The sequence below is a fragment of the Rhea pennata genome, chromosome 8, assembly GCF_028389875.1.
Source record: "Rhea pennata isolate bPtePen1 chromosome 8, bPtePen1.pri, whole genome shotgun sequence".
Lineage (NCBI taxonomy): Eukaryota > Metazoa > Chordata > Aves > Rheiformes > Rheidae > Rhea > Rhea pennata.
Window position 1 is genome coordinate 26918081 of NC_084670.1, and position 27923 is coordinate 26946003.

The 27923-nt window shown below is 36.2% G+C and overlaps 1 protein-coding gene across 1 annotated transcript in view; it reads right to left on the reverse strand.

Annotated features, from left to right (window-relative positions):
* Window positions 1-27923, reverse strand: part of CDC73 (cell division cycle 73) — a 105822-nt gene that overhangs the window by 11818 nt on the left and 66081 nt on the right. Inside the window, exons 11-13 of the mRNA XM_062581644.1 lie at window positions 7766-7823; window positions 4397-4432; window positions 3943-4030 (exon numbers count right to left, since the gene is read on the reverse strand). Coding sequence (XP_062437628.1) covers window positions 3943-4030; window positions 4397-4432; window positions 7766-7823 — 182 coding nt within the window. The remainder of the gene's footprint in view (window positions 1-3942; window positions 4031-4396; window positions 4433-7765; window positions 7824-27923) is intronic.

Below are 27923 nucleotides of genomic sequence, written 5' to 3' on the forward strand. Positions count from 1 at the left end.
AGAAAATAATGAAGAAGAAGAATGGTACACAGGCCACACTGGAAAAAAGTTCACTCAGGCCATCTAGGGTATTATGAGAAAGAAACCATTAAGATATGCATTTCTCCAGTACAGTTTTGAATGAAATAAAGAACAGTTAATATATTTACATATTTCACCTATCACAACTAATTGACACAAACAATTTTGTGCTATATACAACAGCGCACCATTGTTCTACTTTGGAAAAACGAAAGTTATCTACCAAAACATTACATCTGAATTAAACGTTTCTAGTAAAGTTGAAAACTTAAAACCTCAGAAGTTAGGTGCAACTTTAATCATGAGTGTACCTAATGGTCTTTCTCACCAGCAAATTAGAAGCCTTGTTCTGCCACTATTAACAGATAGAAACTGTATTATATAACTTTGTTTGGGTAGAGAAGAGGATTTGTTTGATCTTCTTGAGCTTTTAATTCAACTATTTGAGATTTTCTCATCACTCATCAGAATTAATGGAAATGGGAGTCAGGATTGAAAAAGCTGGCATTAGAAAAAAGCAAGCAAATAAAATACAATACAAAAAAAAAAAAAAAAAAGACACTCCCCCCAACCCAAACCTTCCACATTTCAAAAACTACCAAAAAAATCTCAAAAGACAGAATGGTGGAAAGCAGCAAGCAGAATTTTTTTCTTTAACATATCACCTGCACCGAATAAGAACAAATTCTTACAGAACATGGAGGTAAAAAAAATAGCATTATTAACATTGTTATTATACACTACAGTCCTAATAAAATATTCATAAAAACATCAATCTAAAGGTCACATTTTTGAATTTCATTTTTAAATACATATGAAGAGGCAAACACATTTTAAAAGGATGCAATAAATCTAACCACCTCCTCCAAATTAGAGGAATATGGATACTAAGATGCAACATTATTGCTGTTCTAAAAGAAATCTATCATTTCACCATTATTATATCTGAGACACCCCTGAATTTGGCTCATATACGTATTCTCAATTCTACTTGACTTTCTAAAGTTTCTATGATTAAGAACTCATTTTTACACTAGGTTATTGCCAGTTCTCTTCTTTTTTATAGTCAACTGGAAACTGTTATGTGATGGAAGTACAACTGAATATTGCCTTAGTGGCTTTATCTTCTGGACTGCAGTAACTTTGGTTTTATTCACTACAAAAAATCAAATGTTTTTGAAAGCGTTTCTCCATGACAGAATAACACGTGTATTGTCATCTGAATGTTGCGAAGAAAAAACTACAATGAACAAATTCACAAGGAAGAAGAAAAAAAAAATATAACCATCTTAAAGAAAGCACTGAAGGAAATGCTTGCATAGATGTATACACACTGAGGACAAGAATAAGTGACAGCTTACGGAACGTTTATGACATGTATGTTTTATTTCCTAGATTTTGGAGCAAAACAGCCATCTAGTCAGTAAGTATAATAAAAGAAACATGCTCCAGAATCAAGAATCAGTATAAATTACTGTATGATTGCAAATATGAAAGGCTTACCTTGTCACTACCAGGACTTAACCTCCCCCCCAAACTTAAGGAATTTTAGTGTTAAATAAAACAAACAACCCCCCCACAGCTCCCCTCAGGAAGTATTTGCTAAAAAAAATAATAGCTGGCATCTTGACTATGTATTTGTACTTGGCCCCCTTTTAACCATCCAATACACTAGAAACACGTTTTGAAACTTGACTGTGCAGTAGTCCACATTTTTTTCAGTTGCTTCTCTGGATTTCTACTCCCAAATCTGGTCAAAACAAACACACAACAGATTCCCCTCTCCACACACATTACTTAGAATTCCTTTTCGTACTCAAACTAGGAAATAAATAGTATTTCTGTTAATTGACAAAGTGATCATTCTGATCTGACCATGTCCCTCTACTAAGGGTACAGGCAAGTAAAGTGGGAAGTAATTGGTAAGACACTATCCACTGAACTGCCACAGCTGCTCATGACTAAACTCTAAACTCAACACCAATTGTTAGCATTAACTCTGAAACGTTTTCATTGAGGTCAACACATTCTTCCCCAACTCAGGCATGATGAAAAATGTGTAAATAGAGAATAGTGCAAGTCCAGTGTTGGACTGTAACAGAGATCATCATAACACACGTTTGATTGTGTTTAGAACCTGAGATGTATTTTTACAACACCTACTCCCCCAACATGTTTATTAGACTATAGTATCAAAAACCAATTCTAAAGCTCATTCTATATTCTGCATGCCAGAAGAGTAAAAACAAGCCCTGTGGTCATTTCTAAATCAACTACATCAACAAACTTGAAGGTGGAAAATTCAGGGCAGGTGTCACATTTTCTAGAACAGTGCCAGAACTGTCATGGCTAAGTTAAATTTTTGCTCTTCTAAATTCTGTTACTGCACTTTGGATGCATGAACACCTCTTGCTCTTTCATCTCGACTCTTCTGTTCTCCATATGTGTTAACCACATCAGTGTCATCCTTTGCCCCTTAATCTTCTTTTATTTTTTTCTGAATTACATTCTTTGTGCTAGAAGGATTGGCCTTCTCTTGAGGCAAATCTATCAAAGTTAATTGTAACTGAGCAGAGCTGTAAACATTGCAAATCCAGCACAGATATACCCATACATGACATAGAGGCACTTTATAGCTATTTGTGTATCAAAAAGTGATGAACTACATAGATGCAAGAAGACATTTTAGTACACTCCATGGCTTGTACAGGTGTATTTTTTTTCCTAAAACATAAAAAACCCACAAACAAGCAACTTCCTCTGTCAACACAATTACAGTACCATCACTAGACTGATGTAATATTAAAAGTCAAACTTCTTTCTGATTAAGTATTTCAGAAGTGACACCAAGTGCCCAGCATGTCTACTGGATCTTCGATGATCTGGCAGTGAGGAGGAAACTAGGAATAACTGGAGGTCAGAAAGCACTTTGTATCTTACAGTCCAGCTTAAAGAAGTTCCAGGGCAACTCCAGTGAAAGCTGTAGCATTACAATATGGACAGCTTACTCATGAAAGAAGCAATATATATTAAAACAATTCTCACAGAAAATAAGCAAAGTACCAAAGATAGAAGAAAGAATAGCTCTCCATTTTATTTTTATTTTTTTTAAACAGACCTGTGGCCGACAGAATTGGCAACAGTATATTTCTACATGAAAATGTTTACCTTTTTCAGAAGAATTAACTGGTATAAACAGATACACAACTCTGAACACCTTGATCTGCTGGACAAGCAGAAAGACACTTCCTTTCTACTGTAATAGTAAATTTTACATTACCACAATAAATTGTTGATTGCACTGTTGATTGCATTCAGCCATAATGAAGTAAATTTTAGAACTGAGTGCATTTACTCAAGCAGTAAATACAGATTTTAGCAACTCAGTAACAAACTGAATTTGCATCATTATAAATTCTTAAAGATAATTCTTTATCAATTCTTAAAGGTTCTTATCTTTTGTTGTATGTGAACTTTGAAAAAAAAATGTTCATCACTTCAGTATGGAGGCCTTTATTTACCAATGATTGTTAGGCAAAAATTGTTTAAACAAGATGACAGTCTCCATCATTTTGACAACTGCATGACCGTAGTTTCAGAGAGGTCACAGTGAAACAGGCAGAGACAGATTTGGCGTATGTGTGTGGATGTTACATAAATGAAAATCACTACAGCTATTAGAAACTGGTACAGTAGATCCTTCTTCTCAGAAGGAAGAGGTCACAACTGTGCAAAAAAGTCGTTTGCATATGAGTGTTTTTTTCCCTACTATTCAAGAGGTAAGTGCTTCCTTTATAACTGGTCTGTAAAACTGATTTGTCATGAGATAGTCGTTACTTCTTCTTAATTAATTAGTACACTAGATATACCTTTGTATCTGAAGACAGTCTTTTATATAATATGTTCTAATCAGCTACTTACTTCAGATCTTGCAGAAGGTCCTTTGCATTAAGCATAGTTATTAAAGAAGTGGTGGCTGCCGGAATAATGATTATGGGAGTTCGAGATCCTGTAGAAATAATAAAGTTACATTTGCCTGTTTTAAAATGAACTGTACCTTAAAAACAAAATAGAACTCTTGCTTTACAGACCAAAATTACGGAAAAAAATATTAAAAACTTGTACCAAATCTGTTCCATAAGTGGAAGTCTTCATTCAGGAGAGAGGGGAAGAAAAAAGTACTCCTGTACCAGGAGCCTCCAGACTCTAGTGTTGTTTGGAGTGGTGACTCATATTTAGTTAAATAATAATAATAATAATAAAAGCTGCTTGCAGTGCACTGCTTCCTCATATTGTTGCCTGCAGTCCAGCAAAAGATGGAGTGCAACCAGTTCTCACAAAAATAAAAAGGAAAACATAACTAAAAATGACTCACCTTTTTTCTGATTTGGAGGTGGTCTTGCTTGAGAAACTGAAAGAAAACACAAAACAAAAGGAGAAATTATGACGGAATGACTAATACATAACAAGTGTTGCCACAAGGCAACAATTCAAGGTTTTTACTCACAGGAAAGAACAGAGTCATGTTACAGTCACTAGATAGTTTTTACAGGTGCAATATATCAATTGCAGTTTTTAGAAGATAAAAAGCTGCTGACTGCCTGGAAAATGTAAGTATAGTTGGGTCAACTGTGCTTACTTTTAAAACTAGCCATCTCTCTCCAACCACACCTAGAGGTTGGATCACAGTAACATTGACCATTATTGCAAGCAATCTTCAACAGCAAGCTGCTTGTAGATCTTGGAGTTCGATAGTGCTGAACCAACACAAGAACTATTTCACAACAAAATAATATTTACAAACCCTCACCTCTTCATAAGCACTTATTATTGCAGACAATAACCTCAGAATTTTGCTAACCCTTAGCACATACAGATCTTTCTACAATCAAAATCTGAATGTCCGGCTTACATTGGCTTTAAACTGCAATTTCCAAGTTGTATGAGCTCTTTAGGTGCCAGCAACAATGAAACTTGACAAATGTGGTAGCACTTGAGCAGAAAGCTAACAAACAAAAACATCAAAGCAAACAATACTGGCCAGAGAGAAACCAAAGACACTAAAGACTAAAAAAATTGAACTTATCTTGAAGATAAAGGATTCCCTAGGTGTTTCCTCCAATATTAATAGCTGTAACTTTTCTTTTTGAACCAAAAGTTTTGATTTCAGGTTTCCTATTCAGTGGCCTCCACAATATGAGAGTTACTTCAGTTTAAAGTTGGAAAAGCTTATGCTTCTTCACTTTGGTGTTATTACTGAATAACTTGCCTTCCTCCAAACATTTTGTAGCTCATTTTTCTGAACAGAGCTTTCAGGAGTAATAACTTAAAGAAAGAACTGTTGAGTTTGATAACTCTCATCATACATGTTTATCCTGATTCAAAAAATTAGAAAATAGTAAGTAGTAGCAAGATTGATGCACACTATCTCAAGTCTTAACTTCTTCTATGCATGAAAAATTTCATTAATTGACTTCCAATTTTATAACACCAACTTGCTCATGTTTATTTATGACCAACTGTTTCACAAACTGGATAGAACAGTATAAATATTCACACCACATAGTTGCCATTGTTGAAATACTGAGACCATATCCTTAATTATCTTTTCCTGACACTGTCAAATGCACAGATATAATTGGTGACACGATATTGAACTACATGAACTTTTTTTTTTTTTTTTTTAATCTAGATCTCTATGTATCTGTCTTTCCTGGAAAAAAATATATGGACAAATATACAGATCAAATTTATGGACAGCATCAGTTGCCCTAAAAAAGCATTTGTAAGAAGTCTGAGAGCTGCACTAAGCCATTGTTGCAGGTTAATTGAAAATTAGATGCTCTACGTAGGCACACAAAAATTTGAAATTAAAAGTGCACCTGATATTTTTCAGATCAGTATTATAAAACTATTTTCTCTAATTAAACTAATGCTTCTCTGTGCAAAATAGGATCCTCTCACAGACTGCATGTTTTAAATACTCTGACCATTAAGAACAGAACAATTGATATTTTAAAAGTTCCAAAATCAAAAATATTCTAGAACAGGCAGAAAGAAAATCTTTCATTTGGAATGAAGTTTAAGCGGTATATACTTTCTTCAGACTATACCTCTCTCCAGTTTACAATATGGAGATGAGATATCGGATTGGATTGGCCTTAGAGAAGAACAGCATCAGTATAACCTATACAAGGCACAAAAAGACAATTCAGTCAGATTCCTGCTCTTGCCTTTTCTACCCTTTTACTGCTGTCTGTCAGCTCCAGATGCATTATTATACTTAACAGTACTAGTGAGATAAATATGACAGGCAGCGTGACCTTTCTAGTACCAAAATAACCAAACAGAAAAATCCATGCACAACAGCATTTAGGTATGCTGAGAATATTCCATATGAAAAAAGGCTTTTGGGGAAGACTATTTTTACAAGACTAAGTCTTAGCATTAAATCCTACCAGTATATCTCAAAGAATTAGCAAGGCATGTACTCATAGCGCTTAGTAGTCTAAACAAGACCACAAAACACTCCAGCAGTGCTTCTAAGCAGGTATATTAATTTTACAGTTTTTTTTTAATAAAAGAGAAAACCCCTTGAAAACATCTTTATAACAGCAATAACCTTTTTTGTTCTTAAATATCTTCTGCTTGAGATTTTCTCTCACCGAAACAAAAATTCTTACAGTATGTAGACTTGAGAGCAGACACGTACATAGCTGTTTGCTAACACTGATCCTCTCATATACTATTCATACTCTTGCATTCTTTTTAAACATCTTTCTGCAGATTTCTCATTAAAATGAGACAAAGTACCTACATTGTTCTATTTCTGAACTCAAATTGAGATTCAATTTGATGTTCAAAATTGACTTGGTAGCTAAAATTTACTAGACTAGGATTTTTAAAAGTCCAGTTTAAGATTCTAGCCCCATTACAAATATCTCACGTACGTACGAGTCTTTCTTAAGAAGTGGGAAGAAGTAATGATGATAATTTATTAAGAGAAATATAAATGATTTCTGATATAGTGATAATAGAAGTAATAATATGTTTTTTTCTGAAATTAGCTTTTTTTTAGGTTGGTTCTCCTTAGGGCATTAACTACCCCTCACGATATATTTGGGCTGTGTTTACTACAACAGATATCTAATCTAAACTGAAGCACTTGGACACTAAGTGCAATTTATCACTTACTAGCATTAATTCAACTAATTCTGTCAGAAGTAATAAACCTTGTTATGAATGCTTGGAGCACTTCTGGAAGCTTTCTAACACTGATCCTTAGCAGTTCACAAGGAATCTTCCAAATGGACATCAAGACCAAGGACGAGAAAAATAAACTGAAATGCTTAAGTTTTAGGATTTTATCCTTTCTTCAGCTGATAAAGATCCATGCTGCACAGCGTGGCAAATAAGAGCTGGATTTCAAAAGCATTTCAGCTCCCGGCACTTGTGAACTACCATGCTGATAAACAAGAAGTCTGCCACTCGTCTTTCTGATTTCACTAGTCCGGCCGTTCGGTAGGCTTGTCAGGCAGCAGCTCCGAGCGAACCCGATCCCCTAGCCTGGGACCATTTCAGTTCTCGAGCTGCGCATGATAAAACATTAACCAAACCAGTTACTACCTCTTTTCAGTAAATATCGTTCAAGGCCACATAAACGACTCCCACCTCACTCTTCAGCTACAGATTTAAGAACAACTTTTCTGAAGCTCACACGTACAAAAGCGCAATGTTACCTTACCTGGTCGTGGTACGGGCTGTGCTGCTGGAGTCTGTGTTTTTCGGGCAGAAGCACCTTCCTTTTGAAAGAGAGAACGGGTGACATTAACAGCTAGCCTCCTTGTCAGGTACATGCGTTTTTACATGAATACAAAGCTACAGAAGATACCATGAAAGTGAGGGCAGTATCTTTTCATTAAAGTGAAAGGAAACAGTGAATATATTCAAAATTGTTTTTTGAACAGACCCTGTTTTAAACTTGCAAGGAGGAGAGACAACCTGATAAGTCTTTATAGGTTTCAATTTTAAGCAGGACATGCCAATCATCATTTTTTGCCCTGTATTCAGAGAACTTCTTTCTTTCTTTCTTTTTTCTCTCTCTCTCTCTTTTTTTTTTTTTTTTTTTAAATATATACTGTTGTTTCATCATAGCTACAATTACTTGGAACCAAGGGCTAATAGGTCAGTGTAAGCAATTAGCTATATAAATTTTAAAATGAGATCAGTTTATACTCTGGATGGAAAACTAGGACCAGGAAGTGCAATGCATTCCTGGCTTGAAGAGTTTTAGTGCCCAGAAATAGCACTCATGATAATTGGTTCTGCTCATGCCTTATCCAATTACCGTAATGTAACAAACAGAAGACCTGCACTACCATTACTCTGGTTAACTCCACAGAGCCAACACACTATCTAAGAGAAAAATGAGGTCAAATGTGTCCTGCTGCAAAGCAACACTAAATTCCTGCAAGAAAGAATTCTGTTCTCGGATATTTCTGTGAAACTCTGCTGAACACAAAGGATATTACTAACAACGTAAAGAAATAAATGAAATATTCCAGTTGCATCCATTTGCAAAAGATAACATAAAACCTTAGAACATGAAACCAAACATACATTTAACCCGAAAATTACTTAAACGCTATATGCAGTGTAGCTTACATACAACTGAGACATACTCAGAAAGGTCAGAGCTCCTACCCTGAAGAAAAAAACTGTCTGAAAGGACTCCAGTAAGGTGCTATCACATTTGCATGCCCATGCATAAGTAACAATATGTTCTGTAATTCAAAATAAAACCTGATAAGCAGGAGACTCTGCAATGAGCCTCAAGTTCCAAGACTTAAATAACCCTTAAATAAATAAATAAAAACTGCTTCCAGGTTCTCACCATGAAAGTTAAAACTTGATCTTTATCTTAAAAGCTGGGCAGTACAAACAAAGATCACTCATCAAGGCCATAGAAAACAAGCATTTACTCAAAATCTCTCTCTCCCCCCTTAGCTTCATTCAAAAACCACACCATTAGTTGCAATAGTCTGGAGCTGGCATTTGGTACAGTCAGCAGCTTCTGTAACTTTGAAAATCACCTCCTACTAACCTTCAAGTCATAAACTTAACCCCTCATTATAGGAAATGGATTAGTCCTGACTTTTGCTGTCTCTGTTTTCTGATGGTTAAAATACCAATATCTATGCCAGTCACCTGAGTCAGAAAGTGTTATTTCACAACTTAAAAAAAAGCCCAAAACAAAAAATCTTCTGCAGAGAAAAAGGGATTTTTGCCATTGGCCTTCCACAGTCATTACTCAGATAGAAAATGGTAAAAATCGAAGTATCACATTCCAAAGGAAGAGCCATGCCTGCAGCACCAAAGGCTGACTGCCTTTGAGAGAAGCCTTGTAATTGAGAAACAGCAATTTGAAAGAATACCCTTCTTTTGGCCAAGAAAGTGGACATAAGATGCTTTACAGCTGTTCCTATAGAAAAATAGAATTTTCTATGTGAAAAGATTGTTTGTATGGCACATTAATTATACATTTTGAAGAACCATCATGAATTCTCTCCTTAACAATTCCTTTAAAAATAATAAAAAAGGTCACAACACTTTACGGAACAGAAAGAAAAGAAAAACAGCAAGCTAAAGAAATTTACTTCTTGTGACCCAAAGTTTCAAGTTTCTAGAGTTTTTCTACAGCCGTAAGAATTACAATGAGGAAACTTTGCTTTAGGTTCCATAGCACGCACTTGTGGATTGTCCTTGTGGTTTTCACCACCAAAATATCCATAAAGCACCAGAAAGAAGATCAAACCTGACAAAATAATTTTCAAATGATCTACTTGGGATTTCCCAACATTTTCCTCTTAATTTTCATCTCAGGTGATTCACGGGCAAACCTATCCCTGGCTCAGTGCAGAAACATGAAAGGAAAAGGCAGGGCTTTGGGAACATTTCGACTGAAACAAATTCACAAATCTAACATTAAAATATTTGATCAACTGTAGCAAATCAAGTTTTTAAATAAGACTATACAAGTGATAACTACCACTTCTCTGCCTATGACCTCCTTTCTATTTGGAAGCTTGATTTCTGCAAATCACTTTCTGATGGGGGTTATGATTCTTAGTTTTGTAAATCACAGCTTTACACTGATGATTTCATGGATAAACCTCAGCTCACAACTCTAGGTATTTTGGCATTTTAGCCGAGAACTGATTAATTGTCACATATTGAAGCCAAAACCTCACAGAGGCTCCTTCCTTTGCAACCGATTTATCACATCTTTTCTCTCTTTGTAACAGTCAGCGGCCTCACCAGCACCTCCTGCCACCTGAATACTGTCGTCAACGTAGCAAGAGTAGCTCTCTCCAGTATTTCAAGCCCAGCTGTTTAAAATGGCTTGTAACGAAAGCATACCACTGAGATGAGGAAGATATGAGAGCACGAAGCAGTGATGGTTGATACGCTTGTTGTGATGGCAATACACACTACAGAGGAAAATCTGCTTTCTCTAAGAAAGTCATCAACAGGGATAGTTTTACTAACATTTCACACTGTCCTGAAAACAAAATATATTGATTTTAAATACAAAACGAATGCTTTTCAGAAGCATTCAGATAAAGGTGAAGTTTTTCTATGATAAGTCACTAATATTTATATGATACACATTCTGTTTACAAGGCATGTATAACCACAAGTAGGTTTATAATGCTACGATTTCTCTCAGTAGAAAAAAAGAATGACGTTGATAGAGTCAACGTTGAAGCTGATGTATTCAATCATACAAGGTAAGTGCTGCTGTTAATTTATAGCGTGTTAGCTCTTCTGGGGCAACTGTTCATTTGCACGCAATAACTCCTTGTGAATACAGCAGGTTATTTCTCAGTGTTTGCACAAGAAGATATTTCAGATTGTCTAATGTGGAATTTCCAATGTGAAAGTTGTTCTTAAGTAACCAGCACGCTGCAAATTCAAACTCCAGTTTGTCTTAGAGTAGCTTTTCTTTGTGCAGCTGTACCCTGAGCATCAGAAAGAGCAGAAATCACTGTTCAGCTATTTAAGGAACATTCATTTCCTCAAAGTTTCTGAACACTTCACAGTTTTGCTCAAAGATGGCATACCTAATTCTTATGCATAAGTTGTTCTCGACTGTTAAGGAGCATATTATGAATATTCATAAATTCAAACAAATTTAGCAACAAAACCATGTAATTTGAAAAATACAAATCTTCTTTAAGACGACCACTTAACACAGTATTTTAATCAAAAACTTGTTGCTTAGTTTAGTTTTGCTAATTTACCATACAAGTTATATATAGTTAACTCATGATTTACATTTAATACATGAGTACTTAATCATTCAAGCAGAACAAGCTGACATGGAACAAAATCAGGAAAACAGATCTGAAAGCTTAATACTTGCCTGGATTTCACTGAATCATTTTCAGATAAACAGTGTATCTCCTCACCAGTGGAATTCATTCTCTTTCAGTTCCAATAGTTTCTATCACATTAGACTTTTATAAAATAGCTGCTTAACTATTTTCATCTTAGTGCATGTTTTCTGCTATGTGAGTGTTGTCCTACCTAAACACCTAAAAACATTGGGTTCACAAATCAATGTGTGGGTATTAACAGAAAACAAGTTATTACGCGTGAAAAATTCCAGATTCCCATGTATATCATACAGTGGAAAACTCCCCACTCGCCCTGAAGGATAACCAGCTTCTACTATTACTGTACGACCTTGTAATCAAACTTTTAGTACATTCTACTTTTCCCTCATTTTTTCCATAGTTTCATCATAGTTCTTCTTCTTTGTCATAGCACTTCAGGAACTACCACGTGCTCTGATTCGTTCAGTGAGAGAGTGCTCTGAGAACCTCCAAGTCTATTCTTAGAAGTCTTTTTAATCTGCACGTTCTGTATACAGCTTACCCTCACCTGAACGTTCATTTTCATTTACCCACTTCTGCAATATATAAGCAAGTTGCAACATATTATCAAGATGCAAACTATATAGGATAGATTCATACAATACTTGTCTGTCCTTCAATATCCTTGATCTGTTGCAATGTAAAAAATTCAGGAACTTAAAAAAAATCAATATATTGAAATGGTCAAATCTGAGACTTTATAACTTTCCGAACATTTAGAACTTATTTAACAAGCTTACATCTTTTGTTAATCTCTAGGTGTATTTAGTTCACTGACTGTTATTTTTTTTTAATATCACTTAAAAGCATTTTGCTGTGTTTGTGGACCTCTAACAAAAAGTAGTTTGTGTTAATTCACAGCATCAGTAATTATCACTATTAATCTCACACTGAGACACAACTAAAGGATATCTAATATTTTTCTGAAGTCTATAAGAGCATTACTATCCATAGTTCAATTTTTCTTATTCCTCTCACATTGAAATCAGAAACTGCCTTAACATAAATCATACCATATTTTAGGAAAAGAACTCTCATCTTTTACACACTGAAATATGTTACACTGGCAGATTTTTTTTTTCCTGGAGGCATCTTTCACATTTACCCAAATGAATATTTCTCTCTTGAAACACAAATGAAAAGCAGCAGGTAAGGCAAGTTGCTTTGCAAGTTACAAATTACAAAAGGAAGAAAAGGACCTGCCAAAAACTGCAGACTATCTCTTTACACTATTCCGATTGGTTTCTATGTAGAGATCCACAAAGTTGGTAAAATTTTGACCTTTAAAAATTTTAGGAGCAAGGGATAGAGTTGACAACTTGATGCCACCTTGTGGCTTTTCTAATTTAGCAAATTTAATTTCTATTTTGTTCCTCTATAATTTAAAGTAGTACAAGAGCTTTACCCCAAAATCTAAAAATTATTAGGCATCTCACATGCATCTACACAGAAATAGTACACGTAAAAAGAAACAGTTGATTCTAGAAGAATAGCAATTGCTTGCACATAAAATGTAAAGCAGATCTCAGTATCATCCTTGAAGGCAGACTGATGATTCAACCAAAGTCTGTTCTATTCATAAAAATGAACATAGTAAAACTGCAGCACTTAAATCTCAAGTGAGAAAGAAAATGTATGTGGGTAGTAAGCTTGTAAAATGCATCCTTAAGAAGAACAGTCTTCAATTTACCTATTCAATTTATAGGAAAAAAAGGATGTAAAAATTCATTTAGTTACCAGCACTAATACTATCTTTCCTTGAATTTAAAATATCAAAGCATTGATCATTCTGGTAAAGCTACTGTAAAGAACTACAATGAAATCTAGAACAACTGCATAGTTCAAAAGAATACTTTTTAAAGAAGTCAAATCTCATATCTAAATTAGGTATCACAAGGAGTGAAAACAATGAGATGACTTAAAAAACAGATAGGGAACTGATATCTGGTCTGGATGTCTTACTTTAAGCATGATAGAAAGAGCTTGGATTCTGAAAAGAAAGGGGTTTGTTCCAAAAACTTAAAGCCGTTAAAAGCTTTGAAAAGAATCTTCCAAAGAAGAACCAAGCAAAAATAATGCAATAGGGTTGCTCCGACTCTGCAGGCATCCTAACAGTTCTCAGGCTTCTATTCATATCAAGTTTAAGAATATTTTAAGTTTAAATAATGTTTCATACCGTCATTTGATTTACACATGAAATTGGTATAGCTTATTTGCATACTTCTATGTACACAAATTTGCATAAGCAGTCCCCCAAGACAGATGTTTAAATATTAAATTGCATGCTTTTACTGCCTTTCTAAATTTAAAATATGCCATAAAATAAAACAGAATTTGATAACAGGATCTTAGCTACTGTACAAGAACTGCTAGTATCACAGTAATTTTTAACTTTCATTGCTTGTAATATTAATAAAAAGGTCACTACTACTATTTACCTTGTGTCAACTTCCTTAAAATTTAGAAAATAGAGGAAGAAATTTAAGCAGACTTAAACCAATTTTTATAGAATTTAAATAAGGGGAAAATTTATCATAGTTTAATCGAAGACTTGAGATTCCAAGTGCCAAAGAAAAGTAACACTGCTGTTTCATTATCTCCTCCAACATCTAAAAATCTAGTATAGCCTAAGACAAAATGGGTTAGTAAAAGCTCTATACATATTTCAAAATGGGAAATGGCTTATACTGGAGATTATAATTAAGTATAATTTGAATACTTTGAAGAAAAGTCAATAATAAAAAATAATTTGAAGAAAACAGAAAATTGCCAATATTCAAATCATTTGCAAGACAGAAAACTGGATGCCCATCTTCCTACCCACCTTGCCTGCCCTGCCTTCTTAAGGGACAAGTGTCATTAGAGGCGAGGCTCTGCTTTCCAACTACTGTTAAAGTTAGTACATGTAACATGCAAAATGACAAGAAGTTCTTGGACATGCTTGTTGGAAAGAGTTAATGAAAGCAACAATTACTGAGATGCCAAGAGACTTGAGACACTTAAAGCATTACCCTACAGCTAAGATTTCAAAGTGTTCTTGATCAGGCTTCAATGAAGTGTGCAAGAATTCCTGTCATCTTTAGCCTTGCACAAAAGATGAGTCCAGTGAGGACCTTCCTCTTGAAGTTATTTTGATCAAATATTTTCAACTTAAATTGTTGGTACCAGTATACCAATTTCAACCAGAAGGTTTGGTAACAAAAGCCAGTTTAAACTCTTAAGCATTTCCATTTTCTTCAGGATAAACTGTTTTGTCAAGATTGAAAAAGCACCTCAATAATCATGAGATGAGAACTTTTTTTTTTTTTTTTTTGAATCAGACAAAGGCCTACCTAATTTTCTGCCTATCTAATGTACCTGATTTTATTTAAATGATTAATTCCCTTGAACAGTGTGAAAAGACAGAAGTAGATATTACTAAAACTGTATTTTTCACTTAGAATTCTTTTTCTTTGGGTTAATTATCTGAGCAAGCTTCAAGAATATTACTTGGCAATCTACAAGCTTTTTGACAAACCCAGGCAGTTCGAGAACAAAGGGACTTTCATCTTTGGCAAGTCAGGTGCAAAAGCTGCACACACTACTGAGCTTTTTTTTCACTAAAACTCAGATGATGTCACAGCAATTCAACAGAACTAGAACGTGCATAAAGGTGAATTTACTACAATCTGCTAGAGACTTTCAAACTTTCAAGCTCACACATTCCTGTGTCTCTAGTTCTAAGACCATCAGCTGCTGCAAGTTTTAGCCAGACACTCATATAAAATTTTTTCACCAAAAACATCACAGAATAGGCAATGCTCACAATTTGCTTGTATAATAGCACCGCTAACATGTGAACATTAAACACATGCAGAAAAAAGACTGTTATTTTTATATTCTGATCATACTTTGGAAATGGTATTCAAGAGAATAGTTATAGGCACATTAAAATGAGTATTACTCAGTAGGAGCTATGGGAAATTCCCATCTGCATCCAGTGAGCAGTAACTTTGCACAAGGAAAGGCTTAAAGACTTCAAAAAGGTTGCTTTGTAACTTCTAGAAAGACTTGTCAAATGCTTTGTGCAACAAGAACATTTTTAAAAGCCTTGCAAGTGCCTAAATAAATACAGATATTACTTTAGCATGTGTGAAAACTTTTCTAAAAAACCCAAAGAATTGATCAATTTTATATGATGTTACTCAAAGTCCTAATGCAACACAAAGTGGTAAGACTCTTGTCCCAGGTTCCCCACCACGACGCAGTATTCTGCCCCTAAAACAGTGCTAGTAGAAGTGAGACACAGAAAGCTACTAAAAACTATAACTTTTTTCCCTGAGTATTTTTCCAATAAATTATCTAGCGCTACTTTTTCCAAGATACACTTCATCCTGGTACAATCTTCTTTTCATTCACTGAAAGAAATTAGAGTAATATGATTCTTCTATATCTTAGTAGCTTTAGCAATCCCAGCTCATGTTGACTTTAACCTGTATTATGGTTATATATTATATTATGTTACAAGAAACATAATTATCATGAGTAGTCATGGCCAGAGAGATAGAGGCAATTTTCCAAGTAATCCCCTCGGGAGACCTTAAAAATCAGGAGAAAATCTTGAATTAGTATTCCTTGAGGAGCCAATGCACAAAGCAGTACAGGGGAGTGACGAGCTCTTGGCTGGTTTTTCTTTTTGGCTGTAAGAATAGCTGCTGAGTTCAGAATCAACATGAGCCTTTTCAGGATCAAAAGCTTTAGTCATAGCTATAGTAAATTGTGATAAACAAGCCAAGAGATAAGACTGCTTGTATTATCATCATCATCCCCGCCATCATCCAGCAGACTAAAACCACTTCTACTTTGCAAGTTGTGCCTTCACCCAGTGACCTGCCGGTGAATCCATGCAAGAGTTCAGCCTGCAGGAGCAGCTCAAGTTGGCAAGAGCCAGACCTGGCGTTATCTGTTGACATGTACACTGTTACCACCTGAGCTTGTGAAACTCCTGTGTAGCTATGGGCTGACATTATTTGACTGGATAATGAGCTAAACCCAGAAGCAAAGGAAATATGAAAGAAAACAAGCCACGTAACGCTGGGTGTGGACTTGGCTCTGCTGTCAGGTGGCCTGTGGACCCGACAACCCACCCATCAGTGGGAACGTCCTGATGCCAGCTGCCTGCAGGACATGAACCATCCCGGCACAGCTCGAGCACGGTGAGAACAACACGGGAAAAACTATTCTGGAGGGGTGGTCTGTAGGGACAAGGAAAGGGCAAGAGCGGTCACTCTACTGTGCACCTATGCTTTGACTGTAGAGCTCTGATACATACACGTATTCCCTTTTTTCAGTCCTGCCGTATTTCTAGATTTACTATACTTTTAGCTTTGCTGTATTGGTAATTTGTAGATATGTAGAACCTCTTAGCTCTAATAAACTCTTACACTTGAGAGACGATGATCTCTTGAGTTCAGCGTGACTAATCCTGGACGCCCCTCTATTGGCACATCACAGCTCTAAAAAGTAGCCTTTTTTCTTTTTAAACCGCACAAGCTGATGATCTTGTGGCCCATCACAACAGAGATAGCCTGCTACAACACTTCTATATAGATCTGTACAGTCAATCAAGTAATGCTGGCAGTGAAATTTGTTACCTCAAATTTCTTCAAAATTCTTTTCATACCTCTTTACTGGGGGAGTTGCACATTAAGATTCTACACCAGAGTCTCCTGTTGGAAATCCACTTGCTGCACTGGTTACAGGAAAGTTGAATGATTGCAATTTTACATATTGGAAACAAAAAAGTCAGAGAAGAAGGATAAGAGACGCGCATGTTTGTACGAATACCTGTGCTACCTGCAAACAGACCAGTGAGCCTCCAGCATAACAGCCAAAGCTCTATCAGCGCTGTCCATTGGCACACAGCAGCATCACCAGCTTGGCTGCTGGTAAGAAAACTACTGACAAAATACTGAGACACAAGTGATATCTGTATTATGTCAGAAATAGACAGAAATAGAAAAAGCATTATTTTGAAAACCATTATGACCTGAACTGATATTTGACTGCAATGTTAATATCTATCCCTACTTCTCTAACTAAAATCTAAGCCACAAAACAGAAAGTCTCTGTTTGGCTTCACAAAGACAAAAAGCAAGAAGAAGAATCGGACTCATTACTTTGAATTTGGCAATTATCTAACTCTGGTAGTTGTCGCAAGCTACAATGCTATAGATTATGTGTAATAAACACAATGTGAATACTCTTATAGATTTAAATGGTGCATTCTTCCTCACTTATTAAGAATAAATCAGGAAATTAGAAATATAACATAGAAATGCAAACAATACATCTACATTCAACCCTTCCAGATTACACACCACACTCAAACATCATATGAAGCACTTTGATGAACAGATGCATGTAGGGTTAAAAATCATGCAAGTAGTGTAAAGTAATGACTGTTAATGTGTTGGTCTTTGGCAAATCTACAAAGACAAAATGTGAGGAATTAATGAGTAACAGAGATGCAACATGCTATGCTATACTGCATTTACCCGAAATCATACTTCTATCTGTGATCAAAAAGTGAATGGAGGCCTTTTGAGAAACTAGAATTAGGAATTGCCTAGTCATTTCATACACCTGTATTAAATAAAACAACAGATTTCAGTAGGTTTAACTTTGACAAAAATGCATCCATTTCTGGATCAAAAACATTTACTCTTAGGTTTATATGAAATACTGAACTTTAGGAGTTCCAAAGCCTCCAATGTCCTTTTAAATAGAAATTTTCATTGTAGAACTCTTATTCCAGAATTTGATGTTTTAATTAAAATATAGTTTTGTTCAAAACTATAAAAGAACACCTAAATTAGAACAAATTAAAAAAAAACTTCCATTCAGTGCAATTGGTTTACTCCATAGGTCTTGAAATTTCCCTCCTTAGGTACAGAGGTCAACAATAAAATGTTAAAAAATTACTACTGTGCAACACTAAAATGAACATTTCAGCAGAAAGCCAGGAAGCACACTGAACACCCAAATCCCGTATTTCCTAGATATCTAAATCTAGGTAGTTCCTCAACAGATTCCAGAATATATTGTAAAAAAATCCTTCAAACTAAAACCTTCAGTTTTATTCCAAAAGAACAAATAGAAATGCACCATTCAAATTTGTAATTTTTTAATTTAATTTAACTATGTTCTAAAAGCTTAACTCTCTGCAAAAAATTATACAATCTTTTAACAGGTACTTTGGATCTAGAACATAACTATTTTGCTTTAGCAAAAGTCACATACATGAATCAAGCAACAGAGAATAAACACCACAGTGTCATCACAGCATTGATGCTTGCCACTTGTGCACCTCTTCACTAATATTGAGGTTGAAAGAGTTGCCTTCTAAAATTTTTGCCCTTTGCATACATGCAAGAGAATTAGCTTATTATTGCTACAATATTATATAGCAAATAGATTATGCAAACTGCTATTCATATTTGTATTCTGAGTTAATGTATCCTTCACACCACTTTGCTATGGAATATAAAAGCTAATGTATCAAAAGCAGTATCAAAAATTAACTCTAATCATAATAAATCAAGTATTATATTAAAATACAGGAAAGATTCTGACCATACCACACAAGAGGAGTATCTCCATTTGGCCTCTACTTTTAGCTTCCTTTGGCATTATATCTAAATTCCCCCATTATTCTTCTCTTAGTAGTGAAGATTAAATTAAGCCCTTCTCAAAGCATTAAGATGACAGCATTCAACTTTTATTTTCCATTTTATATACAATCCATATGCTAGATAGTCTATCTCTAAGCTTCTGACTATGCATTATAAGATGTGGTTTATAATATGACTGTTCTTTGAAGAGCAGAGCTCTATTTTTTGCAGCGCAAAAATACAATCATCTTAAATGAAGGTCAAATGACAAGGTCTCATTCATACAGACTGGGGCCATTTTGCTCAAAGATGGAGACAGGATAAGAGCTGTAGAAACCATTGCAAATTTTTAGGCTCCTCCTATTATGCTATGACTTTTATACAGCGTTCATCCATCATTGCAGAGAAAACAAACCCCTGACTACATGAACAAAAGCATATTTTAAAACAGGTTCTAGTAGTTCTTCAGTAGCTCCTCTCTCTATGCATACACACATAAGTACATGTCTGTACCCATACACATATTATATCGATACACGCCCCCCAGTTCATCTTTAAGTAGAAATTTCCCACTGCAAATAACCTCCTAAGATGACAAACAGTGCTAGTCAGCAGCAGACACAAGTGAGGTTCAGTGCAACTTATTTCTGCTCCTCACATTTTAGCAAATACCAGTTGTCCATAATACCCCAGTAAAATGCACAGCGTATCTGAAGGAAATTGGCCTTAAGCACCAAGCCCTCTTCAGCTTGCCTTTAGCCCTGACATCTGTCCTGTTACTTCAAATAGTTGTTTCATCTTTGGAAAAACCTAGCATCAGTGATAAAAAGCAAACACGATTTTTTTCTACAGTGGTCCAACGCAAAATGCTATCCCCTCATTTGAAAACTGAGCACTCAGGTGGCAGGAAATAAAAAAAGAATAAGGTACTGGGAGCAGAAAGGGTTTTGGAAGAGAGTAAAGCTCTCAGTGCCAAGAATGATCTTGCTGAGAAAAAAACAGAAATGTAACAAGACTCCTCTGTTTTGACACCCTGGAACTTTCTGTACATGTTTCGGAGAGCTTCACTCATCAAACAAATTCAATTTCTCAGACATTCATCCAGTTAGCTTCCTCATTTGACTCTGCTGTTGCTCTGCTTTTACAGGAAAAACGTCAAAACCAAATAGCAGCATCACCTTTTGAGAAAGGACAGCACAGTAATTCGACATATAGTTCAATCAGTCCCCTGCTCTTAGGAAAAGACCTTTTCAAAAAACAAACAAAATTCAATACTATGCAGGACCTAGAATACATTTTTCTTCCATTCTTGGTATATGCTAAAAATCCATATTTCTACATTTTGTATGCTTTTATATACACATATATGTATATCCTGAAGGTACAACAAAAATACCTTTTTCTTCTTATGTAACATAAGTTTGTCACTGATCATTTTTAATAGGACTAGTGGCTAGCTTGAAGACAAAAAAAAACCTCTTAAAATGAGGAAGATATAACGACAAGGCACTACCATTCTAAAAGCTGCTCAAAAAAACCCAAAACAAAGCACAAAAAGAAAAAAAAAAAGCTGCCTTTTACTGCAGCTGGCTCTCAGTCAAGTGCGATCAGATATTCTAGGTAGCAGATTTTCCATTCTACAGCTCAGAGATGTTTTCGATGTAGCAATTTCATTAGCTCAGGGTAGCTTCATAGGAACAGAGCTAGCTGACTTCCTAGGCCAGCAGGGCTGCAGAAACAGCCCAGTCACACAGCATGAAGCTACTATTTATAAATCTTGCTAACATCTCATGTATGCCGCACCATTGTTTCGAGAACAAGCAAGCAATTCTGCGCAGAGGCATCAGCGCTTATTAGCGCCAGGCCCACGGGACCTGAACCGACTCCACCAGACCATTCGGAGGCGGCTGATGCATCTATTCCCCGATGGTCCAGATTCCACGAGGCTTATTAGACCGTGCGCGTTGTCATGTGAATACACAGATCCAATTTTAATCTGGCACCAGTCCCAACCAACCTGCCAGCAAAGAAGTACAGAGACACAAGAGGCCTGCCCTAACCTTCCCTCTTGTGCCCAGCAGTTCCCCTCTTGCTGACACCTCTCTCTCCTGCCCCTTCCCCCTTGCCCACCTCAGATAAGGACAAGGTAATTACGCACAGCAAAAGGTCCTCCTTATCCCTAGGTAAACCCAGAGTAGAAGTACAGATGAGGTGCACACTTGAAGCACTGCATAGGATCAACTGTAAAAAGGCTGAAATGGCAAAAGGGATTTTTTTTCCACAGTAAAGAGTTCTTTTAATATGAGGTGACCTAGATTCTCCAAGGCAGAATTCCCTTCACCCCAATTACTGCATCCATGCCTTTTCCCATGTAAAAGTCTTTAAGGAGGAAGCATTTTTACTCCTTTGCTTGCTTACTTAAAACGGGAACAGAAGTAGCACACCACTGTTGTCTTTTCTGCGCTTTTACACTTCTTAGTGATATTAATAAAATCACAGAGCTTTTTATGTTTGTCAAAATAAGAAACTCAAAAGAAAACAGTAAGATGCAGACCCAACGGTTGGAGAGGAAAAAAAGGCACAGTTGGTCTCCCAAAAGCTATTTCTGCAATTCTACCTCTTCTGCAATTGTAAGCTATAATACTTGAACACGGGTAAAAACATAAAAGTGTATTAACCAAAAATTAAAAAAAAAGCATTAGTGGAAGTCTGAATGCTTAGTTATGCAAATCTTTCAGAGCAGAAGACTTAAAAGAATCTGCAATGTGTAACTCACCATCCAAGGTCATGAGATTTGCAGAGCTTTTAAGAGGATGAGATTTTTTTTTGTTAAAAAAAAAGGATGACAGATGCTCCCTATAAATTTACCCTACTTTAAGATGGATCAGTGATAGAAAGCTCTGCAGATGCTGATTAAGAGTCATTAGGAGATATGCATAGAATCTCTACTTTTAGGCGAAGTTTTATGAACTTATCATTATTACCTTAAATATATCCGGTAATGCTTTTTTCCTATTATATGCACACCTCCGTACAAAACCCATTAACGATTCCAAATATCACACCTTGAGACAGACAAGATGCAAGGGAGCTATGTTGGTTATTTCTTCTTCCTTAGAAGCCAATAAACTGCAGGAAAAAATGAAGAAAGGGGAACCTAACATTGAAATGCAAGTTAGGCTGGCCAAAAGGATGCAAATTCTCCAATTCTGAACCAATATTCTCTGTCAATTAACAAAATACAAGCTGAGCTCTTAGGATCTCCTCTAAATCACGTCTTTGAGGACTACACTAGTCCTGGTGACTATGATTCTATATTAGTAATTTACATGAAAAAAATCTTCAGTATCACAGAAGTCAACCAGAAACTCTCACAGTAGTAGACAGATTACAGAGCGAATTACACTCACAGTTATTCAGACAAAAACCATGATTCCCACAGCATTCAATTTCCATTTCCGTAGAAGTCCCTATATGGATGCTATCATTTAAGTTTCCTGTGAACTGCAAAAGTGGAAAGAAAGTCTGGAAGACAGACTGGCAACTAAGGGTATACGATGTCACTTCTGTGTGACTAACTTCCATTCTTGGTTTGTCAGGAGCATATACACATGAACACTCACTTTCAAGAGATTTTTGCCACAAGAACAGAAGTCAGTTTGAAATAACAGGGAATCTGTTCAACGAATTCAAGTACAACACATGATAAAACTCAGTACATATTAAAATCAGCTGTTCCTTAATATACACTGACTAGAAGCCACTTCAAGCCAAGGAAGTCATTAACATAGAACAACATTAAGAAAAAGCAGATACACTAAACTGACCGGTCAAGCTGAAGCAAGTCTATCATACCAGGTCGAAAGCAGGGTATTTGGCGTTGTAGTTCCTTCAACATATCAAAGGGGCAGGGTACTGCTCTTAAAAAGGGGGCTTGTTTTCCACATTAAGACTCAGCTTTTTGTGATTTAAACAGACACTGCTTGACAGGATAGAACCCCTCAGAGCACTGGGGGGACAATTCTTCCCAGATTTTGTTGTTTTTCCCAGTTTAATCATCTGAGCTAAGAAAGTTGTGTGCAATGGAAGGCACTTACCAAACCATTGCAGTTTCTGCTGTAAACCTTGCACGTCCCACTGAATCAGCTGCAAATGAGGATGCCTAGAAGACAGAGCTGGAGGAAGCAATGTGCTAAAGCTACCAAGAAAGCGAGCCAGGTGCAAGCAGTCAGTGATGGTCTCGACCCCAGCACATATGGCATCCTAACAGCTCTGACAGTCCAGCTGCTCAATTTGACATTATTTAACATTAACTAAATATCTCTGTTGCCAATTGCAACTTAATACACAAAACTATGAACTTTTGATTCCGACAAAGTACCTCCATATTTACTTTTACAACCCATGTATATATAGCAAAAAGCTTTTAGTGAGAAGATGAACATCTAGAACTGCTTTCTCACACTCTGAGCATCTACACAGCTCATCTTGCCATCCAAGACAGAGATGAGCAGGACATTCGTGTCTCTGCAGTGGGTCTGATGGGCCAAACATCTTCAAACCACCAGCAGAGAAGTGCTAGGGTGTCTCAAGAAGCCAGAAGCCGCCTAAAGGCCTCTCTGCACTCGCTGTGGGAAGAGTTTTGGCCCAGAGAAAGGCGCTGGGTTGCAGGAGGCTGCTGAAGCTGGAACAATCTGTTCATCTCCTTAGGTGTAAGGAGAGGTGACCGATCAACTCCCATGAGATGCCATCTGCTGAGCTTCTCTTCAACCAACTCACTTATTTTGGTATTCTAATACCTACCTATAGACAGCGGGAGCAGAAGGTTTCAACCGTAACTCAGGGTGTATTTGTGATACCAGGTGCTTTCTGTGAGAATTTTGATTAAAAACTTCCCGAAGTTTTTAGTGGAGATATCAAGATTTGTAGTCTTAAAAATATTTTAAAGAATGCTTGATAGGTAGTATCAGCTCTTCCCAAAGCCTCAGTTTCTGTGAAAAATCTCAGTTTTCATTTCAAATTCTTATATTGGGGAAAGCAGGAAGAAGCAGGGCTGGCTTCATCATAGAGTGCAGGCAGGTGGAATGAAAAAAAAAAGTTAAGGTAAGGAAAAACAGAAGTTTATTTTCACTGTTCTTTAAACTACTCAAAACATTTGGTACTTCAGCTGGGTGGCCTTCTCTCCCCTGCTGTGCCAAATCAAAGCTTCATAAAGTCACAGTTCTTTACAACGCAAAATGAATGCTTGTGACAGGCAGAAAACATTACTACTGGCACTGGTTTGTCAGTTCCTCAGGGGAGAACTGCACAACCAAAAATACTGCACAATACAACGAAATGATGTAGTCCATCCCCTAGCAAAAATCTGCATTTAGCACTTAAGATCAGCAATAATTGGATGCAAAGCCTGGGGGAAAGACATGAAAATTCAGAATATAAAGACTACGAGATGTGATAGAGAAAGAAAACACATTCCTGAGGAAAGAAATGTGCCTGGACAGTAGTTCAATATGCAACATTTGCATATAATACAAAAGGAGAAAAGAAATAAAGTAGCCACAAGCAACTTAACCTAGGCCTTTCATGGCAGCCTGTAGCATTCCAAACCACTCCAAATCTGTGTTCTTCACAGCAAGCTGTGACAGGAAAATGGACTGAGCTATGTTTGAATACTTCAAAAATTAATGTAATTAATTAATAAAAAAAATCAAACATTCAGAATTATAAGGCATGCCCTTGAAATGTTTCAAAGATTTACTTGCCCAGTGACACAAGGCAGATGGAATAAGCAGCACCTTCCCGACTTGAAGCGATAAGACCTTCCTGCCTGTTCCCTTTTGCACAACTTTGCCAAACTAGGGGATGCGCTTAGATTCTTTATGGAGTGACCAATGCAATTGCAAATTCATAAGAGAACATAAAAATATGCATGTTTTAAAATTACCAAAAACTTTTTCTACTGTCCATACCATTTCAGGTTGATCTACAGGAATTTTGGTGTATTTCTGTTTTAAATTTAAGATTTTCAAACATTAATAGAATCCCTGTATATTTATAGCTTGGATGTGATTAAAGTTTAGTGCAAAATCTTGACTAATAAAAAAATGCAGCAAGCGTAAGATAGGTTTCACAAGTAGCTAAGCAGCGATGAAAGTCTGCTAAGGAAAATAAGGCAGGCAATACTGACACTTGTGGTCATTTCTAGATTGCTATTTTTCATTCACTTACAGATACGCTTGTGATAGTTAAGAAACAGTTTTGTGATCACCAAGTAGCCAAGCAAGGTATAAAACCTCTGTTAAATCTCTCCTACTCCAACTCAAATATTGGAGAAGTATTCTTTTTGAAGCAAAGAGAATCACCACCACTGGACATCGATACAGTAATTCTTAATGTAAAGTTAAAACCAAGTATTGTGACATCTTGTACGAATATGTAATTTTCGGAAGGAAAAAATAATTTTTAGAAGTAAAAAAAAAAAAAAAAAATCCAACCTTGAAAATGTTGCCATCAATCATTTTAAACTGTCAGTAGACATTTTCAACTTATTACAACAGAAATAATACTACACTTTGCAATGATAAAATGGAATTTCCTTTACAGAACATTGGCAGAGTGTCCAGAAAGCATGGCCCACATGGGAGCACTCAGCCGACACGGCAGCTACGACACGTGCATTTAGCTCAACATCCAGAGGACTTGTGTGGCCACCAGGCAAGGAGGTATCTTCCCGCTTCCTCCTCGCTCCAACCCCCCCCACCCCGACATGCCCGACAAGGGTAAATTGGCCATTTTAAGTTCACTTCAGAAACTTCTGTTAACTTTGAGAAGTGTCATTCTATGAATGTTGTCAGAATAGACCTCTATTTAATGGCTCATCTTTAGGGCCTAATTTATCTTAAAACTAATTGAACGTGATTCTGATGTCCCCAAAATTACATGTAGGAAGAGTTCTTTTGAAGAAAATGCTTCAGAACTATGCTCCTTTGTGCATGCACATGCTTTGCATAGTTTAAAGTTGTCACATGCACAAGTTTCCCTTTCTTGACTCCTTGTGTCTGCTCCAAGCTTGGCAGCTCTAAGCGAGCAGTTAGGCTTTCACTGGCCAGGGGAACTTAATGGTGCTCTTTGCACGCAAGCAGCACATCTTCACATCACTGTAATTCTTCCTTCCTCTTAATAGATGGTAGTATTTCAAACACTAGCACTGCAGCTTCTAATTTAAGATGTAACCATAGTAACTTTACAGAACATACTACTCCCTGGATCAAGAAAAAGCAATCCACTGACCCTTCACAGTAAGAGTTAGCCAAAATAAAGCTCATTCCAACCTACAACCGCAGCAAGATTACTCAAATCTTCAGGTTATATTTGTAGAGCAAAGCAAGCTCTGCCTTCCTGAAATATCCAGGACAGTGCAGGGCCATATAAAAGTGCTAAAGAAGAAAGAGCTATAAAAGAAAAGGGGATTTCTTCTCGAAACTTTGACCCTCTAAAAACGCATCAGTCAAACAACGGTAGAAAGCAACATGTTTTTCCTTACTTTTCCCCTTAAGATGAGCAAAGACTTGCTTACTCTTCAAAAACAAAGAATAAGTGTACAAAAGAAATTGTCCATTAAGATTTAAGCATACCATATTCAGTTTGTTCACATAGCAAAACGATAAATTTTACACATAAAGATGCAACAGTTCTGCCTGATTTAAAACTATGCTCAAGGAATATGGTCATATAATTTAAATGCTGGAACTGAAGTCTGTTCCTTTCTAAATTTACGTATGAACAGATCCTATCTGGAAAAGTGACCTTATGATTGTTGTACCTTTAATATTTATTGAAGGGCTTTTACAGAAAAATACTAACAGTTTTGCCCAATACCAATATTTAAACACACCATATATCTCAAATCCTCTCACAGATACTTCAGGTGTAAACACTTTGGATTTTAATAAACGCTCCATTGAAATTTAGACTTGTTTCCCAAGTATGATGTCTAAAAATTCAAAATCAGAGGTAGATTTACACACTGTTATTCAAAAATATTATTTCCATCTATGTAAATCTATACTGGTAAAAAAAAAAAAAAAAAAAAAAACCTACACAAATATCTTAACTTATTCCCTACCCATATCTCAGAGTGTGGCAAATTGGCATTACTGCTAGCCAATATTTGTGTCACATTTGTATACATACAGCAAAAGATTACGTAAGACTCTATACTATGTAGAGTAACAGTAAGACAGTTTTGTACATTTAAGTGGAAACTTCAGTAGACAGAGTACATACAACCCTTCAAAATACTGATGCTCAATTATTCATACCAGTCTTAGAACAGTATGTGGTGCTCATCCCACATCTCTTCTCAGTTCTCTCTCTTTTTTCTTTTCTTTCCCTTTTTTCTTTAATACAAGAGATTTAGAGTGGAACAGACTGAAGCCTTTACTGATATGTATTTATATTTATATGCAATATTTAGGGAATATGCTCATACACCTTAAAGTATCTCAGGCAGGAGCACAGAATTTGTGGAAATTGTCATTAGGACAAGAAACACACATGTTAGAACAGGATTACATTAATGGAGAAAACTACCAAGCACAGGAGACTTAGTCAGGAGGATATAAATCTGATTGTTTCTAGAAAGTTATCAGAACATGCATCTAGAATAGTAAAACACACTGACTGCCTGCAGAAGCCTTATTTTCCGGGAAGGGAAATACCTACTCCCATGCACTACAGAACATAACCAGAGATACCGTATGGTAGGCTGATCTACTTTATCCTTTGGCTAAAAACAACGTAAGGGGCTAAA